Raw genomic sequence first — 19,607 nt, 5'->3', positions numbered from 1 at the left:
CAAAGGCACAGCCGACTTGGCAAGACTGAGAAATGAGGGACCCTGCACAGTTACACTGCCGAAATGTTAGTGTTTCCAGAAGCTTGGTCTAACTTAATACATCATCGGAGAACGTCAAATCGTGTCCTCCTCTCTGTTCCAGTGCAAGCCAGAAAATCAGGAGTCCCAAAGCCACGGAATGCCAGTGCTTCGACACCTTAAATACATCCTTCCCTGGTCACCAACATTCCTTCCCTTCCAGCAGGCCTTCTTCCTTGCTCCCGGCTCATTCTGACGCAGCCTCCCAATCACAGCTCATATTTGCTTTTGCTTTCTCCAAGTTTTTCCACACACACCCCCCTCATTCCCTGTGACACTTTCAGAGCGATCTTCCCACACCATTCTCTTTCATAAACTCCTCCTAAGCAGCCCTCCTACCTTTAAGAATTGAAACAAACTTTCCAAGGAAGCATCTAATGCCCTTCCTTATCCAGCTTCGTATCAAAGTTCACCCATTCCTCAGCACCATCCACAACCCACCCAGGTCCTCACCTCCAATAACCCAATCACCACCCAATTTTGAATTTTCTGGTTCTCCACCTGATGGGACAATTCCTAAGAAAAGGAGTTTGCCTGCACACAGTAGGCACTCAATAAATGTGTTTCACACTGATGAAAGGACATAATCGAGGGCATCGGCGCCGGAATTTGACCTCAGCCAGCCTTAACCACCATCAGGAATGCACCTCTCCTCGCCTCCTCCCTTCGTACACACGGCTGACTCACCCCCACAGCAACCCCCACAGGGTTCCCGCTTCTCCAAACACAAGGTCCTCAAGGCCAAACACTTCCCAGTCAGGAATGCACCTCCTTTCCTCTCCCCAGCCTCTTCCAAGGACTTTTCTCTTGATAATACACCATAACACCCTCCCTGCTGCTCAAGCCTCAGGAATTTTAGAGGAGCAGCTCTCCAGCTGGGGGAGCGTAGCTCGCCTGAGGAAATCAGTAACAATCCCAGGCAGGAGGGCCCACGGGCTACAGAACCCAGAGGAAAGCCTCACACAGCAGGAAACCCCCCAGGCAGAACAGGGCCAAAGCTCAGAATCACCCGAAAGGCTCCTGAGTTCCTGATCCACTCAAAGCCTCCCAGGCAGGATTTGGTCTGAGGAGCCAGCTGGGTAGCTGCATAAACGGCTCCAGCTCACCCCGGAGTGGAAGAACATTGCACAATGAGAAGGCCTTAGCTGCTGCCAGCACCGTTTTTAAACGCAAATGGCCAAGCAGACCAATGCTGGGCCCTGGGCTCTCATGGGACCTCCAGCTCCCAGCTTTTGGTTTGCACATTCAGCCGGACCTTCTGACCCAGCTGGGTCTGGGGGTCCCACTACTGCCTGAGCACAGAGGGGAGGTCTCTGCCAGTCATTAGGGAACCAAAGGTTCCCACCCTAAAGGTTTCCCGGTTCTGTGGACATGAATAGGTTCGAGAGAGTGGAACGCTCAGAGAACAAAAGTGGTCAGACCTTCTTTGAAAATCCATGGGCAAGCATAAACATTTTCCGGTAACTTGTTCTTGCTCTTCCTCTCCCTGAAACTTTCTTACAAGGGGCATCTGGTTCCTGTAACACCTCCTGGATGCCACAACTCTGAGTGCCCTCGACCACCGTGACCCTTCTGTGAAGTACAAATCAGGCTGGGGAGTCGAGTCCCGTCCTCTCTGTGCACAGGAGCTCGCAGTTCCCCACAAAGGGCTGAACCCAGCCAGCAGCCCCCCAGCAAGCCCAGCACGGGGTCAGAGCTCCAAGGCCATCGCACACCAGAACCTGCCTCCTGAGACTGAGGACGAGCAGGACACCTGGCCCAGGGCCGAGCTAAGATGGGGATCCTGGAGAAGGAGGGAGGCATCTTGTGGTTCATGTCTGCTCTGGCCTGTTCACATTCCAAGGGATTCAGAGGTTCTTGCTGGCTCTCGGTTGATTTCTTTTCTTCAGCCCCCAAAGGCAGGGCAGGAGTTAAACCATCCTGTAGGGGACCTCCACCTCCAGGGAGATGTGGGACCACCAGTACGGGGCTCCACCCCTCTGTCCTAATGGCGGCCCAGTCCCTTCCCAGGGCACCTCTCCCATTTTATAAACCCTATATGGAAGGGAGCCGTGGATGAGCTTTTGGACCTGCGCCAGGCCACAGACCACACTAAAGTGCGTGCCACAGAGAACTCCCAATAATAATAAACCATGAAATAAGCTGAAATTGCCTTCACGCACTCCTCCAAACACACTGCTGACTCTTCCTTGGCAGCAGTTAGACCCTCGTGATTTTCTTCTCCAGGCAAAGTCTGAACTGAAGGATGTGACCCCAAGCCAGCCTCTGGCAGGCCCTCTAGCATGGACGGGAACTGTAAGGCCCTGGCGGTGGTGTTTGTTCACCAGGAGCCCGGGGCCTGAGTGCATCCGGGGAGAATAAATACGAGGCTGGGGTTTAGAAGTATTTGACAGCTCCCGGCTCTGACAGTTAGGTCATTTCCCATGAACGAGAAGCAGGAGGACAAATCCAGAGTGGAAACAATGGGAAACCACATATGTGTATCTCAAAAAGCAGCCATGAAAGCACAGTAAGAAATTAACGGGGGGGGGGGGGGGGGGTGCGCCTGGGTGGCTCAGTGGGTTAAAGCCTCTGCCTTTGGCTCAGGTCATGATCCCAGGGTCCTGGGATGGAGCCCCACATCGGGCTCTCTGCTCAGCAGGGAGCCTGCTTCCTCCTCTCTCTCTGCCTGCTTCTCTGCCTACTTGTGATCTCTGTCGAATAAATAAATAAATATCTTAAAAAAAAAATATCGACAGGGACACACACACACACACACACACAGAACCACTCTCTCTCTCCTCTCAGAGAGCCCACAGCCAGAATTCAACAGCCTAGGGGCTCTCCACGGATAACCAGCACTACCAGTCCATAGCGTGTTGGGTCAACAGAGATGCACAAAATATCACCACTGGATTCCCCTATCAAATACGTCTCAGAAGAGGCTAAGTTTGGGTTGACCGTGGATTTGATTCCTTAGAACATTTCTGTCAAACTGAGTCTAACAAGAGTGGCTGGTTCTTCCTGATGACACTGGGCAAAGTGGGGAAAGAAAAGGAGGAGTCCGGCGATTCAGACTCCCGGCCCGAGCGCTACAGAAATGACACAAAAGTTTCCACATCTGCCCTGAAAGAGAGCCTTATCTCCGGTAGTCTCGGAGTTCAGATGGCTGGAAACCAACCCCAGAGTCTCATCCTGCAAGTGGCTACACGACAACACGGCACTAACTCCCAGCCTGGCAAGGGCCCTGACTGGGAAGGAAGTCCGCCTCTAGACAGCCTCGGGCTCGGGCCGCGACCTCGAATCTTCTGAGTCTGTGGGCCTGCCTGGGTTCAGACCTCACAGCACCCACAACCCTGAGAGCCTCTTGCTTCAGACCCGTCTGCTTATCTCTCCCCCTCTTCCCCTACCCCTCATTCTCTCTGTCCTTCCTTCTTCTCTTCCCCTGCCCTCCCTGCCTCTCCATAGACATATATGGGCTCTGTTTCTCTGAAGAGCCCTAACCCAGATTTTGGTGAGACTTTATGACATTCACAAGCCAACCCATATGTCAAGATCATTAAGTTGTGAATTAACTTAATGCTAAGGCTTCATCCCCAAGTTGGGGTGGTCCTCACGGGCCCCACGAACACAAGTTTCTCACGACGCTGGAGTCATTCCGATTGACCCACAGGGCATAGGAAGTTTTGGTTCCAGCTTGGGTTCCCAGGGTTTAACATGCCTCAGCACTCACCAGATGTTCTGAACATATCCGCCTCTGATCCGCCTCTGAGTTACAGGGGTGGGGCAAGGAGGATGGAGAAAGACGTCTGTCAGATGAGGTTATCAGGCACAGCTGACACACTACCATTCCTACACCAAAGGCACCAGCAGCCACGCTAGATTCCATTTGTGGACAAAGCGGAGTCTGAGGGAGCCATTTCTAGAGAAATCCCACCCTGGACCCTCAATGAAAAAAGGTGGCCAGGCGTCCGGAACCATGGGCTGGATGACCTGGGGCAAGATATTTACTTTCTGCATTTGAACTTCTCTTCCACGAAATGAGCCTACTGAATTGACCAATGTCTAAGTTCTTCTGAAGAGGAAAAGCTGCCCCCAATAGATTTTTCCAGGCTGTGTCTTCATTTCCTTATCTGTAGAATGGGGTGGATGATACGTAGTCCTGCTGATGGGCAGAGGAACAGCCCAAATGATGCCATCTCTCCGGGAGATGGAAGGACAGCAGGTGGTTGCGCTGGGTCTAGTGCACATAGAATATCTTCTCACTTACGGCCATCTCCCATTCTCACTAGCCCATGGACCTCCTGTCTCAGACTTAGGACCAGCAGCCTTCTAGGTGGAGAAGCACATGGGCATTAAGAAGACATAAAATCACGGTCTTTCAACCGCTCCCACTGTAGAGAAATGTTGAGTCCCCTTATGCAGCCTGATCTCCCTGAGACAGGTGGGGTGTGTCTGTAAACAGTGGCCCCTTCCTCTGTGTGTTCTAACCATACCTGGCATGCAACTGAGCATTTCCCATTATGACTCTCTATCCAAATGTCCCACCCCAACGAGCGAAGGAGCTGAGGGCTGGGACCATGTCTCGCCTCCAGTGCAAAAGTCTGCAAGATCACATAATAAAAGTTTGCTGAATAAATGAAAATTTCATGTATCCATTTTACAGATGAAGACAAGGAGCAGCAGAAAACTGGCAGTGCCTTACCACCTGCCATTGGGGACCGGAAGAACGCACCTGAACTAGAATCCTTAGCAGAAAACCCCTAACCTGGATCAGCAGGCATCCTTGTTATACTTCCAACCAACCCTTTACTCTTTGACCATGAGAACAGTGGGGAGTTATTATAAACGTCTGTAGGCCTATCACCTCTGTTAGGTGCCATCTTCACCCTACAAGATAAGTCACTATCGCTAGCCCCTGCCCTCGCAGAAAATGAGATCTAGTGATGGTATGGGAGCTGCCTGGCATCACATCCTCATGCATGCGAGCTGGGATTTGATCCAGGACAGGACACACTGATCCCAGAACGCAAATGTGTAATAAAACCTTATCCTACTTCCTTCTTGGTTGTTTGGGAATCTTTACTTCTGTATTACACACAACTCTACTAGGTGACAAGCTCAAGTTTCTTTTTTTTTTTTTTAAGATTTTATTTATTTATTTGACAGACAGAGATCACAAGTAGGCAGAGAGGCAGGCAGAGAAAGAGAGGAGGAAGCATGCTCCCTGCTGAGCAGAGAGCCCGATGTGGGGCTTGATCCCAGGACCACAGGATCATGACCTGAGCTGAAGGCAGATGCTTTAACCCACTGAGCCACCCAGGAGTCCCACAAGCTCAAGTTTCTACCAGCTTTGTCAAGAAACAAAACCCCAATGGGGACACCTGGGTGGCTCAGTCAGTTAAACATCTGCCTTCAGCTCAGGTCATGATTCTGAGGTCCTGGGATAGAGACCACATCCGGCTCCCTGCTCTGCGGGGAGCCTGCTTCTCCTTCTCCCTCTGCCTGCTACTCCCCCTGGTTGTATGCTCCCTCTCTCTGTGTCAAATAAATAAAATCTTCAAAAAAAAAAGAAAGAAAGAAAGAAAGAAAGAAAGAAACTAAACCCCAACACATACCAGCACTGCTCATTTAAAAATAATCTCAAAACATGAAGGTAACTCAGCTACTCATGTGGCTCTTCAGGCCTGAAGTCAGGCACCTGACAATCAAGCCCAATCCTACCACACACTAGCTCTGAGCTTCGGTTTACTCAGCTGCAAAGTAAACCAAAGCACAAAAATTCCTGCCCGGGCTGCCTCCCAAAGTTGTTATGATGAAGTTCCAACAAGACGGAAAGAGCCTTAAGAACCCACAAGCAAGCAAGGATCTCTAATTCTTGCTCATTAGCACCCAAATGCACCGGAAATTCCCTTCTGGCAGCTCGGGCCCAAGGAAAGCAAAGGGTTCCACAGACTACAGAAGGTCGGTTGGAATGCAAAAGCTACCGCAGGAACTGTGTTGGAGGCACCACACTGAGGACTCACAGGTGGAAGGTTCTGGAACAGACCAAAGTAGTCCCTTCTTAGTGCTCACTGCCTAATACACACACAGGGTCAAAGTCCAAAAGATGACCGAGGGACTCATCAGGCACTGAGGTGAGAGTATTAGAGCGGGGCTGGACTTTCCAGTAACATACTCCATCTCTCCTTTTCAAATAAGGAAACTGAGGCACGGGAAGGAGAAGCCCCTGAGGTGCCCGCCAAGCTGGCTCACAGGCCAGCACTCTGAGCCGCAGATCAGGGCTGGTGCCAGCCGCCAGGACCAAGTTCTCAGAGACTGACTCCTCCACCCTCCTATTTGGACAAGTGAAAAGTCTGAATCAGAAAGCAGGTTCTCGGGTTTTCCATTCTGTTAAATGGAACGTTAAATTATATTAAAATTATGTTAAAATGCCCTACGCCCTATGCCCCAGGAGACTCTTAACTCCTTGCTTATTATCATCATCTGGGTACAGCATGGTTCCTAAAATAACTAAAGCTACCCACTCACTTCCTCTTTCCAGACACCGTGCCAACTGTCCCCATGCTCCGTGGAAGCAGTGGTTCTGTGATCAGTGTTGGGGGCTGAGGCTGAAGCAAACATGTGCCCAGAAAGACAAAGGGCCCAGGCGAGGGCGGGTCACTGACAGAGATCATCCACAGCATCTCCCAGAAAACAACCCCACGCTGATTCTGAGTGGATGCCTTACTCCAGTGACTGTCGCTTTACTTCGAAAAGGCAATTCCTACTAGCAGCCAGGAGAGGGCAGGTGTCCAGGAGGACAGGAACACAGCAACCCTGTGTGGCCAAGCCTCCGGGCAGAGGCCCTGGGGAGAGCTCCAAGGAGCCCGGGCAGGGAACTGCTGGGTCCGTCTGGAAGCCATCATCTCTGGGGACAAGCTGACTCAGTGGTCATTGAGCAATCTGTTCTAGGACTCGCACCAAGTCACCCACCATTGAAGGACTTCTACGGTCCTTCTGCATGCGATCACATCCCGCAGAAAACTGGAAACAGAAGCATAAAGGTCACACCGCTCCCTTCTTGGCAGAGAAAGAAAAACACAGAGATAAAGGAACAGAAAGAGAGAACGAGAGAGAGACCAGGAGAAAGCCAGACAAAGATCAGGAGAGCAATGATGAGGCCAGGACGTGCACCCTCACAAACCAGGTGCCATTGGGCTGTCCGCAAACCTGGACTCCCAAGCCCAGGACACGTGGGTGGTGTGAGGACTCAAAACCATGGCAGATGACAGGAGAGGTCTGTTGCATTCATAACGTATAAGGGGTGCCACAGACCAACCTTTGGAAGCAGCAAGGGAGGCTGTACTTAGTCAACTAGCTCCTAAGAACCTTCTCAATGGGCTCCCTAGTGCCAGCCTCAGCCCAGAATAGGTCAATATAATTTACAGGGAGCGACTCAAGCACCCAGAGAACTAGACATGAGGAGGGCCTGGGGGCAAAACGCTCTCTGCCCTATGCCCTCACAACACTGTCTTACTCACCCGGGCAGAAATCACTACCAGCCACAGAGCAGGGACTCATTTTGCAATAGAATGCTCTCCAGAAGGACTCTGGGGCAGATGGACACGGACGCCATCTGTGCGCCTAGTTTATGGAGACTGCATCGAGTCAAGGCCAACTTGTCTATGGGAGCGGGGGCGGGAGGGAAATGTGCTCACCCACCCACTCTTTGTGCGCGGCTTTAAATAGATGGTGACGAGGCGGCCGCAGTGGAACAGACGGAGAAACTGGAGCTCCCCGCCTCGCTCGGTGGTAATTAGGTTAATGCTGGAACGTGATGAACACAGCCCACTTGGCACGCAGGTCTGGAAAAGGAGACGCCTGCCTCCCTCGCGAACCTGCCCTCAGTCAGACAGCCGGTAAGGCAACACTCACCCTTTTTCCGGGCCTGGGCGATGACTTCGGCCGCACTCTTGCTCATCACCTTGGTGACGTACAGGGGGCAGTTGGTCTGGTTGGCGATGGTAATCGAGCGGTTCACGGCTTCAGCCTCGACCTGCAGAGGAGCACGTGGATGTGAGAGCTGTGCCCAGTCTGCACCCTCAACCCACCAAGGGAGGCGGAGAGGAATGAGAGGCTGCCACCACGTCCTCAGGGTTTTGCCCTGAGCAGCATCACAGGAGGGGGATGGGACTTTCCCAGGGTCACTCAAAACAGGTGGGTGGAAATGATGGGGCAATTCCTTCCGAGACCCTGTGAGTGGCTGGAAGGGTGCCCAGCAGACCTACACCATCAGCATCAGCCGGGAGCTGATAAGAAATGAGGACTCCCCAGCCCTTCCCGGAACCAGCGGATCAGTAACTCTGGGGGTGGGACCCAGAATGTGGGTTTTAAGAGCTCTAGGTGATTTTTAATGCTTGCTCCTCTGAGAAAACCACCGGGCACAGATAGGGACTGCCCCCAAGTCAGTGCATTCCTTCCAGCTGCAGGGTCTTGAGTCAAGCCATCCAGGGATGAGATTTTTGTGCTGGGCTTCTATCTGACACTCATAAATGGGACGCAAGGAGCAATGTGACCTTACAGGGCTCTGGGAGCAGGCAGATTTGCAGCAAGCCATGGTCTTCAGTATGGGTAACATGTCTGTGGCTGCACAGGCTGGTATGAGCCTCAGTGCGGGATGGGAGAGCTGTTCCAATTCACGATTCCTTAAACCTGATGCTTCAACGAATAATAACCCAGAGACCCCAAGTGATTGCTGCTGACTACCTGGCCAAGTAAGACTACTGAGCGCAAGGTATACCCTACAGATATATGTGTTAGAACGGACAAGTGCAGAGCCCGTGCAATGGTAGAATGATGGCTCTCAAAAAGCCTTTTGTTCCCTCCTTAAATCCTGGCAGAAGCTGGGACTTATGAAACACCTCACACCAAGGGGCCAGTTCAACTCAGATTTTTTGTATCTTCTGTGCCCCACCCCCAAGAGTTCCCAGTGTAGTGCCTGGTACACAGCAGCGCCCCAAAATCTTTACTGAGCAAATAAATTACTGTATTGTATGTTAACAGTTAAAGCGAGCTGCTACTTTTCCTAAGAGGTAGCTGAGCTCCTAACTGAATTATCTTAGCCAACCAAGCTTCTGCAGGAGCTGGACCAAGAGCTGAAGTTCTACAATGGCGTTAACTGGTAATCTAATTTCCTAAATGAAGACAACTTCATTCACGTTGGCCCTTTCAGGCATCAGCTATGTAAAGAGAGAGGCCTCAAAATTCAACAGCAAACCAAATGGCTCTTGCAAAAGCTCATTAAACCTCCAAATGTTTTTAATTCCTGGAATAGCTGAGCCACCCGCCCGCCTTCTCCCTGACTCCAGTTACAACAGAAGTGCCTCTGGCCAGGGGCAGCACAGAGGAGGGACGGCCAGAATCTCTGAGGTCACTTCAAGAGTCCACAGTGTGAAGCGCGCAAAGGACTTCTCTAGAAGCCTCACGGCTTCCCAGGGGCGCCAGTGACTAACCCAACTAATGGGCCCAACACCAACACTTCTGAAAGTGAACAGAGGCACTATTAATAACGGCATGGGAGCAACGGGCACGGGCTGGGACTGTCCTGGGTGAACTGGAATGTGAAATCAGACCAACGAGGAAGTAAATGGAGCGAAAGTGCCAGTTCTATGGGGGGGGCCTGCAGGATGGGCATCCCGGGGCCCTGTGTGGATTTGCTCATCCTCCGTGAGGGGAGCTCTGACCCCTCCCCCGCCACAGCACATGCCCCGGTGAGGGCACAGGCCTGACTACAAGGTTACCTCATGCAAAGAGGTCACTTAAACCCCAAGTCTCTGGGTTCCTTCCAGAACCGTCAAGGGATCCACATTTACCCTTCTGTGTGTACCTGTGCATACCCCTTACACGCAGTGAATGGATTTAAACAACACCCACTTGAAATATTGTGAAAATACTATTACAGCTCAAAAATTTTTTTTAAAAAATTGTGTTTATCTCAGTAGAGTTATCAAGGGGTTGGAGAGGTCATCCAGCCTTGCTGATTTTTTAAGGTCAGGCACCCCAAGATCCAGAGAGGACAGCCACTCGCCTAGGAACACACAACAGGGTCGGTATGCACCAGACAATCAGAATACACAGCAGTGTCTGTACACCACACACCCTCGCACGCCCGTCCTCCATGTCTCATAGCCCAGCCGCACTTCCGACAGGGCCCCGCTGGAAAGCTCCCTTCTCTGGAAATGGTATTTTGTCCCTGTCACCCTCATCCCTGTGTCTCCCACTTTCCTCCCTGATGCCAGTCTTCCAGCCCAGAGCCCATCACAGTCTGCCCTCCCTACTTACTCTCCACCTGTCTCTTCCTCCCCATCTCAGCCTCAAGCCCCTCTGCGTTTGTCTTGCTGTCCCAGCAGGCCTGGTCATTATGCACATGGGGTACCACCGGGCGGCCAGGCCGTTTCTAGATTTCCACATCCCCGGTGGTGTCTCCTCTCCATCTTCCCAGCTGGGCCTGGGGAGAACCGAGCCAAGTTAACCACCACGATGTGGCGACAGGGCACGACACGGGAAGGAAGGACGTGTTCCTATGAGGTCAACGGCTGCCGGTGGCAAGCGGGCTGGATTTCCCTCACTGCCCTGCCTAGCTCAAGCTCCTGCTCTCTTCTCTTTTTTATCCACAGAGGGTCTAACACACGACAGATGCCCCGAAACAAACAGAAAAGTCATCACCAGGAGCTGCGGGAGAAGGTGGCGGCTCATGCCTGCTAGCTCAAGGGGCTGTCCTTAAGGGTGCATCTGCTCAGGAGAAGAACCAAATGCTGGGGCCGAGAGGGAGCCTCTGATCCGCTAAGAAGCAGGGGACCCTGGAGAGCATCCACTACAGCCTCTTGTGAGACAACAGGGCGCTGCCCAAAAGCCCAGAGCTCCTCAAACCGGAGCACTCCAGACCTGCCAGTCCCCAAAGGAGGCCTCATAATCCACGGCTGGGGATGCCGAAATTCTCCACGCAACAACTGCTACAAGGGAAACCTCCTGTGTCTGATCGTGGAAGAACGGGTTTGACTTTAGCGGTCAAAAGAGCAACGAGAACAACTCTCATCCAATAGCTTTTGACCATTTCACAAACCCTGGGCTTGCATCTTGTGTTTAAGTCTGCAGGGATCTGGGGATACTAGGACAGACAGAAGGAAAAAGCAAAGCAAGCCCCCAGGAAGGCTCTTACAAGTTCAACAAGATTCTGGCTCTCAGAAGTAGCTTCGTGAACCAAGGTAAGTGGCACTGGCTCTTCTCAGAGGGCAACATCTCCTCCCCCACCTGCAACTAGGACAACTGGACAAAGGGGAGAGCACACTCTCTGAGCCAGGTGTCATCACTGGTTACAGGGGCCCACCAGCTTTATAGTGAGCTGGGGCTCCCCAGTGTGCGTTTGTGTGCACATGCACACACAGGTGCATGCGTGCAAACATGCAAGGGCAAGCATTCCCAGTATGCGTGTATACATGTGTACACGTGTGTGTATATGTTACATGTACACACTAGTGTACAAAGCCAGCCTTGGGTACTCTGAGCATCAGCGACGGGGATTATCGCCCTCTCTCTCCGATCAGCTCCTCCCCAAGTCCTTGTCCACCAGCCCCAGCGACAGCACACACAGGGACCACAAGAGTCACTTTCAACCTCCCTCACCCATGTGCCAGCCCCAGCTCAGCCCTTCGGCTTTCTAGTGTGCGTGGAAGGTTGGACGGTGTGACAGGAACCCTAAGGCCTGGAGCGGGACCGGACAGTACTGGAAATGTCACGGTTTCTGTCCTTCATCTGACAAGGAGGGTGTCCTGAGGGCCACAGATGGTGCCAAAGGTGCCCTGGTGTGTGTGTATGTCTGTGGCTCTGTCTCTATGTGTGTGTCTGTCTGTTTCTGTCTGTGTGCATGAGCATGTACAGGAAGAAGGGCAGGACAAGGAAATACAAATCCTCTGTGTGTGCAGGACATTCCAAGGGCCTCCTCCCCCTTCTCTTTTTCCAGCTTCTTTCTGACTTTCTTTCTCCTTTTCCAGCCTCACTTTTTTCCCCAAAGTCAGAGGGAAAAAGCTATAGATAGCCTGCCCTCCCATCCCAACCCGGACAATCTTGATGGCACCTTTGGACTCCAAACCCTTACAAATCTATCTTCTTCTTAGGGGGAGCCGGTGGCCCCTGCACCACAGGTCAGAAACTGCACCCTTCCCAGGGCCAGAGGGAACCTCCCGTTCTCAAGCTCTGTGCTTTGCAGGCACTGGTCCCATTCATACTCCTCTGATTAAGCATCTCCTTCCACCTGTTGCCATAAGGAAAAATCCTACTGCTAAAGCCAACAGCCAGCTCCTTGAGGACTGTCACTGCCTGTCACTTCTCTCTTGTAAGAAGAGTCTGTTGGTTTCCATGAGACACCCAGCATTCTCTTTGCTGAGAGCTGACCAGGTCCACAAAAGCCTGACCTCCACGGAGCCTTTCATCAAGCAGCCGATTTCCAAAAAGGTCACAGATTCTAAGTTTAGAAAGACAGACTCCCCAATATGTATGATGTGAGTACCTCCCTTCTGTCTCACAAGCCTAACCATCCAAGACAGTGACTCTCAGCCTGTGTGCTCCTGCTCTGTGATCCCTCAGTGTCTGGAAGATTGTCTGCCCCTCTCTGCTGATATCCCACCCAGACCTACCATGGAAAAACTGACAATTCTCCTTATGCCCTTTAGCAATTCAGAAGAGCTTTTAGATCCCCATGACGACGTCCTGGCGATGGTGAGATTCTGGAGGCCCCACGTTATGAACCAAGAAACCCACATTGCAGGAGGCTAATAAGAAGCTGTTTGTGTCTACCCAAGAAAGGACGTGGTGGCTCAGAGACACAAGAGAGAGCCTCCAGCTAAACAATCCCCACGGCTCTCCTCTACAGCTCAGGCGAGGACCTCACACTGCCTACATAGACACCCACACATGTAACCTGTGACTTCTCAGAGGGCCCAAATTCAGATCCTGAGAAGCCCCAGTCTCGACGGGAAGTGGGTTCTATGTGGCTCTGGCAGCCCCCAGGGGATACTGAGTCACGCGTCCCATTCAACAGATGTTCACCTCCTCAGGCCGGCTCAGCACATGACCCTCGGGGCCTGTGATGCCCAGATCCAGGATCCTCTGCTGTTCCTGCAAGGTTGAAAGAAAGCCAGGCCATCAGTGAGAGCTGGACTGCACATGGGTCTGATGGCCAGAGATCTTTGACCCAAAAAGTTACTCAGGTAAGATGTAAAAAACGACCCTGCTAACCGCTCAGCCCTCATCCCAGGACCTCGGGAATAGAAGGGCTCACTACACTGTCCCCAGCCCTACCTGAGCTCCCAAGTGTGTTCAGCTCTTCCCCTGGGATGCTGAAACCCCATGTGTGCCCAGCCCTGGGCCACAGTGTCAAATGTCTGTGTGGGGTCACCCATCCCGCCCATCCTGCCCACCCCGGAGGCAGCTCCGTGCCAGCACCGGGACAAATGGCTCCTCTGTGGAAAGGGAACAGGCGGAGAGTCCCATAAAACACAGGAAGGTGCGTGTCACCAACATCCGTGCTGCCAGTGAGACTGCCAGCCCTGGGCCCTAGGACAGTGGCACTGGGTCACCCTGCTTTTTTCCTCCTTGCAGCTGGCCTACAGAGTGCCATCCCTTTCCCAAGCCCGCCGCTCGCCCTGTAGGTCACGAAGACAGCACGTACCTCTGCAATGATGTCACCGTTCTCTGCATGGACTTGGGCGATCGCACCGATATCCCGAATCACGCTCAGGACTTCATAGATCTGGGGGGGAGAACAGAGACAGGGGTTTCCATCTCCCTGTTTACAAGCACAGCCATGCCTCTGCCAGTCACAGGAGTCAGAAACAGCACCCATGGCTGCTCCTACTCAAGCCAGCTCTCTTGACAAGCCCCAAGGTCAAGGCTTCTGGCCCCCCGTGGCAGAGCAGGACCACTCAGGAATCAAGAGGAGGCATGACCTAAAGGACGGGGAGTAGGGGAGGCTCATGGAGGACACCTCTGGGCCATGTTGTCCCAAAGAGGGAGCTCCAAGGCCTACTCCAGAGCCTGGTGGAACACCAGTCCTAGGGGGTGGCCAGGACACTGGGGTCATACCCTCCCTAAAGGTAAAGTTACCCCAGGGCCCTCATCCACTAGTCATTCCCACGAAGCCAAGGGACATACACTGGAGGCAGCTTCCAAGACAACAGCATTGGACCCAACGTACTAAATGCCCGTGAGCTTGGGCAGAAAGCCTACTTTCCTTACCTGGGAATCAGTTAGCTGGAAGCGATCCTTGAAAGCCATGTACACAAGGAAGGAATTTACCCCTAGTGGATAGACAAAATAGAGGCAGAAATGTGACTTTAATGCATAAACCAAATAATCCAGAAGCAAGCAAGAAAGATATGATCCAGTGCCATATGTGTATCGAGAGAGAAATAAAGAGAGGAAGGACAGGAGAGAGACACACAGAGACAGAGCAGAGAAACAAGGATAAAGCACATGAGGTAAAACATAAAGAGTTGGTAAAAACAAAAAACAAAAAAACTAAGACTGGGGTGCAAAAGTGCTTTTTAGTATCCCGACAGTTCTTCTCTAAGTTTCTTGAAACTGGAAGTTGCCTGCTTTGTATATCCAACCAGATACACAGCGCTGTTACTCACAACAGCCAAAGGGCAGAAGTGTCCACTGACAGATGAATGGATACACGAAATGTCATGCAGCCATACAACAGGACGGAAATCCTGTCACATGGATGAACCCTGAGGACATGATGCGAAGGAAAATATGCCGGTCATTAAAGGACAGACATGCAGGACTCCATTTATATGTCAAACTTACAGAGACAGAGAATTGGGCTTTACCAGGGGTTAGAGGAGGGGGCAGGGGTGAGGGGTTGGGGTTTGTGTTTAACAGCTGTGGAGTTCCTGTTTGGAAAGATTAAAAGTTCTGGGGATGGAGAGTATAATGATTGCCCACTGGACTGTACATTTAAAAGTGACTCAGATGGCAAAATTTAGGTTATGCTGTATTTTACCACAATTTAAAAAATTAAAAAACAAAAGCTGCCCTCAACTGTCAGGACTTTAAGAACACAAATGAGAAGATTCGGGGGGATGAAGATCTGTAATAAATGCCTCGTCTTTGGTAAATCAACTACTCCAAGCTGATTTTTTAGAAACCTTTTAAGTAAGAAAGGGTCCAATAAGCCCATGTCGCAATTCTCACCCTGGCATTTCAGAGTCCTTGTCACGGAGGCACCAGACCGGACATCCCTGTCCCACATCCATCACAAACATAAACCACTGCACTGACAATCTTCTAGTCCTGGAGCTTAATTCACACCACCTGGGGTGCTGGACGCTGCCCCAGGTTCAATGGCTCAGGACATCCCAGCCTTTCTCTCCTGCCAGGCAACAGTTGCTATGGGAACCCTCCTGGCTGATCTGAAGTCAATTTACTTTCAGTATGGAAAGTTAAACCCTCTGGGGCCTCCGTATTCTCAAAAATAAGAAAGGTCAAGGGTGACCTACTTTCTTTTAGGTGGGATCTTCATACCAGAAAGAATCTTAGGATATCTAGTCTAATACTCTCATGTGAGAGATTTTTCTAAAATTGAGACTTAAAAAATTTAAGTTAATTCCCCAAGGTCATAGGAGTCCAGACTTTCATTCTGGGTGTTTTCTGCCACGTTTATGGATACCTGTCATACCCATGCCTGGAGATTTCCCTCCTGCTATTTTACTCACAGCTCATGGTACTTCTGAGCTTAGAAGTCTTGGAACCTGAGAGCAACTGGTGCATCCCTGACAGTTAAGATCCAGTGAGGTCAACATGTCACCCCAGGAGTCTAGCCTATAGCCAAGCTCCAGAGGGCCCCAGCAGATCATGGGATTTGGCGATAACACCCGAACTCTCGAGGTTCCTTTGGACAAAACGGTTCCAGAGATACCTTGAGGTAGTTCCCTTTCCTCCAGCCTCCCCGTGAATCTTCCAGGGCCCAACCTCTGGAATCCTACTCCCTAAAACAGTCCTATGGAATAAAAAAGAACTTGGAGACCTGAGTGGCTCAGGTAGTTACATGGCTGAGTCTTGGTTTTGGCTCAGGTCACGATCTCAGGGTCATGAGATCAAGCCCTGCATCGGGCTCTGCGCTCCAAGGGGAGGCTGCTTGACATTCTCTCTCGCCTTCTACCCCTCCTTTTGCCACTCTCACTTCCTCTAAAATACATAAATAAATCTTTGTTTAAAAAAGAAAGAAAGACTGTTCAGGTTGTCCCAGAGCCTCCTCACCCTCAAATCTTATCCTGGTTCTTATGGGTCTGTACAAAGAGCTTTCCTGAGTCCCCCACTCAGCATCCTGGGCCCCCGCCCCATGACTGCCCAAATCCTTGGCCTCAACTCTGCAACCTGGCTGGGTGCAGTTCCCTCAAGCCAGTAAGCTGTGAGCAGCTGTTCCATAAGAACCAGTCCCCATGGTGAGGCTCAAGTTCTCATGTCCACAGAAGCTTCTGCTACTGCACTGGGTATGGTCATCTCCAGTGGGCCCTAGCTGCAGTCCAACCCTCTCTCCTGGCAGATGAGGAGGTAAGGCACAAAAGGGATCTGCTAGCGAGATTCACAGAGCAATCCTTCACAGAGCTGCACCGGCTCAGGCACCGAAGGTGGACTCTCTCCAGAGCCCACTGGTCAGCACAACCTACCGTGGTCCTTCACCAGAGCCTCCATCTCCTCCTGGATGCCCTTATGCCACTCAGTGATATCCACGTGCAGAGAGTAGTCACAGCACGACTTGCTGTCAGCCCATTCCCTCCACTGGTCGAAGGCTGCCAGCAGGCTTGTCCCAGGCTCAGGCACGACATGGTCAACTAGAAAAGAAGAGACACCAGTCGTCACCAACAGAAGTCTTGAGGGCCAATGTCAGCAGCTGTTTTCCCATTGCAACCTTGAACAAGGCTCCTTGGGTTCAAAATCGAGATGGTGATCTCTATAACCAGCTTATAAGAATAACCTGAAAACAGCAGACTCCCCCAGAGGAAGAAAGCAGAAACTTGGCATGCTGTGAGTGATTACCCTGGTGAAACCACGCAGGCACTGCCCAGATCTGATCACCCAGTTCAAAGGACCTGAAAACACGTACCTCGGACACATTTCACAGACAATGAGTCCTTATGGACAATGGCAGTGTCAAATGGCCGGCCAGAGCTGCCAGCCCTTTTCGTGTGAGATAGCTGCCAGTGAGACGTCCCCACCAGACGGCAAGGAACTTGAAGATGCTGGACCACAGCCATGCAGACTGGGGCTTTTAAAGGTTCCCGGCATATCCAATCTCTCTACACCGCTCATATTTCTGCCGCATAATACCACTTTGTAATTTAAGGGAGATCTTTCGTCTTAAGAACTCAAAGCATCTTTTAAAATGGTGGTTATTGTTATATTGGTATTGAGTTAGGCGGAGATGGAGGACAGGGGACTTCGGACTCCAGCTGACCTGAGTTGATCTCTGGCTCCAACGCCTACCAGGACGTGCTCTTGGATAAGTGGCTTAATCTCCAGCACCCTAAGTTTCTGGATTGTTTCAAATGGGGATATGAACTGCCACACACATTTCTTAGGAGGACTGGATGAAGCAGCGTTATCTATTGATTTTCTGCCATTCACTTATTTAAATCCTCCAACAGCCTCCCCTTGCTTTTAAGATAGGGAATCGAGTCCCCAGCAAGGGCCGCAAGATTCTGCCCAGCTTGGCTCTTGCCTATATCTGCAACATCACTCTGGATTATCTCAACCTTGCACTCTGTTCTCCAACCACAGGGGCTACCTTTATGTTCCTGCTCCCTTCTGCCACAAGGTCTTTGCAGAGGTACCGTATCTCTAAATCTCAGAGAGCTCGTACCCGGTTACCCTGATGACAAGCGGTTTACCAGAACAACTACTCCCCATCTTCTACACCAAGACACTAAAATATAAAGCAAAAAGGCTGGTCCAAGGTCAAAGCAAATTTACTCAACAAAGAATATAAAACCCAGGACTCCACACACCAAAAGCAATGAATCATTCTTCTAAATAAAATATTAGATTGTCTACACCCAGGGAAGCAGTTCTCCACTAAAAAAAAATGCCAGCCCGGCAATGCTAGTGAGCTCGAATTTCTGAAACGGATCAAATCTTGCAGATGCTGCTGAACGGTAATCCACTGAGCTTGGTTTTATAGGTCTCAAAAATGTGGGCCTCTAAGCTGAATCTTCTTTTGATGAAATGCTTTCTTAATAAGCAATAGTGTATGTAATTAAATGGGTCCACACACTGCTGACATTGTATCACATACAGAATTATCTAATGAAAGCAATGAGGACGTGCACTGGGAATGCGAGTCGGTTCCATCTGTACAATGCTAACATAGAAACCCTGACAAAACAGTTCCAATTTTCTTAAACTGTGCCCCACCCCCCCACAATGCCAGAAGAGGAAAGGGGGAGTGGGGGAAAGAGAAGGAGGAGGAGGAGGAGGAGGAGGAGAAAATATGACTTTGTGGCCATCACAGAATCTCCCTAGTCATTTGCCGGCTTCATTGCCCGTCCCACCACAGCACTCTGCATAAGCTGCCAGATGGGTCTTCTTAAGTCTTTACCCAGATCCTGTCACTCTGCCGATGAGTCTTTCGGTAGCAGTCCACCACCTTGAGAATCCAGATTCAAATCTCCTCTCCTCGTCCCGTGGACTGGGTCTCATCTCACCCTGGTACTCTCTGCCCCGAGCCCTGCTCACTACCATCAGCCCCCAGCTGTTTTCATTCCTTGACCTGCCTGACCCCTCCCACCTCTGGGCCTTTGCACCAGCAGTTCTCGCTCCGGAAACCCAGTCCCCTGGCTCTGACTTGGGCATCTTTGCCTCGTCATCACTATCCCAGGATCGCATCCCCATCAGCACTCATTTCTGCCCCTGTCCCCCCTACTGTGGTTTGCTATCTGACTCCCCCACTAGGATGTAAACTCCCTCTTGTGCCGGGACTGAGTGCCTGGATAGAGGAAGTGCTCGATGAACGTCTCTGATGAATGAATGAATGAATGCTCCCGTCCAGCGCGCACTCCTCCTGGCAAGATCAGGCCGAGCACAGAAGGAGGTGCCCTTCCAGGAACTCGGCCAGATTTTCCTGTTCAACCTCAAGTAGATGTACAGTCGTCTGGTGCTAAGCTACTCAAACTTGAGTGTGTTTAAGAATTCTCTTGAGAGCTTATGAAAACACAGGTTCCTGGACATCACCCCCAGAGTTTCAGATTCTGTAGGTCTGGGCTGAGAATTCCCATTTGTAGTCCTCTCTCTTGGAGCAGGTCTGTGTGCCTTGAGCCCGTCTGAACATCCCTGAGTGCAGATCTCTTCCCATTTCCTTCTCCTACCACCTGAATTCACTCCTGCCCATTTTTCCCCGAGGGTCCCGTTGAATGACCCAGCAGCGTTTTCATTTGCAAACCACATCAGGTTCCCTGTGGCTGTGATATGATGGCTTCCCTCCGTGTCCAAAAACAGCTCCCAGAGTGACA

General features: G+C 51.3%; 1 protein-coding gene across 2 annotated transcripts in view; it reads right to left on the bottom strand.

The window, feature by feature from the left end:
* The window catches only part of DPYSL2 (dihydropyrimidinase like 2), a 128,829-nt gene that overhangs the window by 13,637 nt on the left and 95,585 nt on the right, over positions 1-19,607 (bottom strand). For both annotated transcript variants that reach the window (XM_082728207.1, XM_082728208.1), the window contains exons 4-8: positions 16,770-16,934; positions 14,332-14,393; positions 13,766-13,846; positions 13,144-13,212; positions 7,975-8,095 (exon numbers count right to left, since the gene is read on the bottom strand). In XM_082728207.1, coding sequence (XP_082584333.1) covers positions 7,975-8,095; positions 13,144-13,212; positions 13,766-13,846; positions 14,332-14,393; positions 16,770-16,934 — 498 coding nt within the window. The remainder of the gene's footprint in view (positions 1-7,974; positions 8,096-13,143; positions 13,213-13,765; positions 13,847-14,331; positions 14,394-16,769; positions 16,935-19,607) is intronic.

The sequence above is a fragment of the Mustela nivalis genome, assembly GCF_964662115.1.
Source record: "Mustela nivalis genome assembly, chromosome: 4".
Taxonomy (NCBI): domain Eukaryota; kingdom Metazoa; phylum Chordata; class Mammalia; order Carnivora; family Mustelidae; genus Mustela; species Mustela nivalis.
Note: the sequence above shows the minus strand (reverse complement) of the source record. Positions and strands in the feature narration are given on the sequence as shown.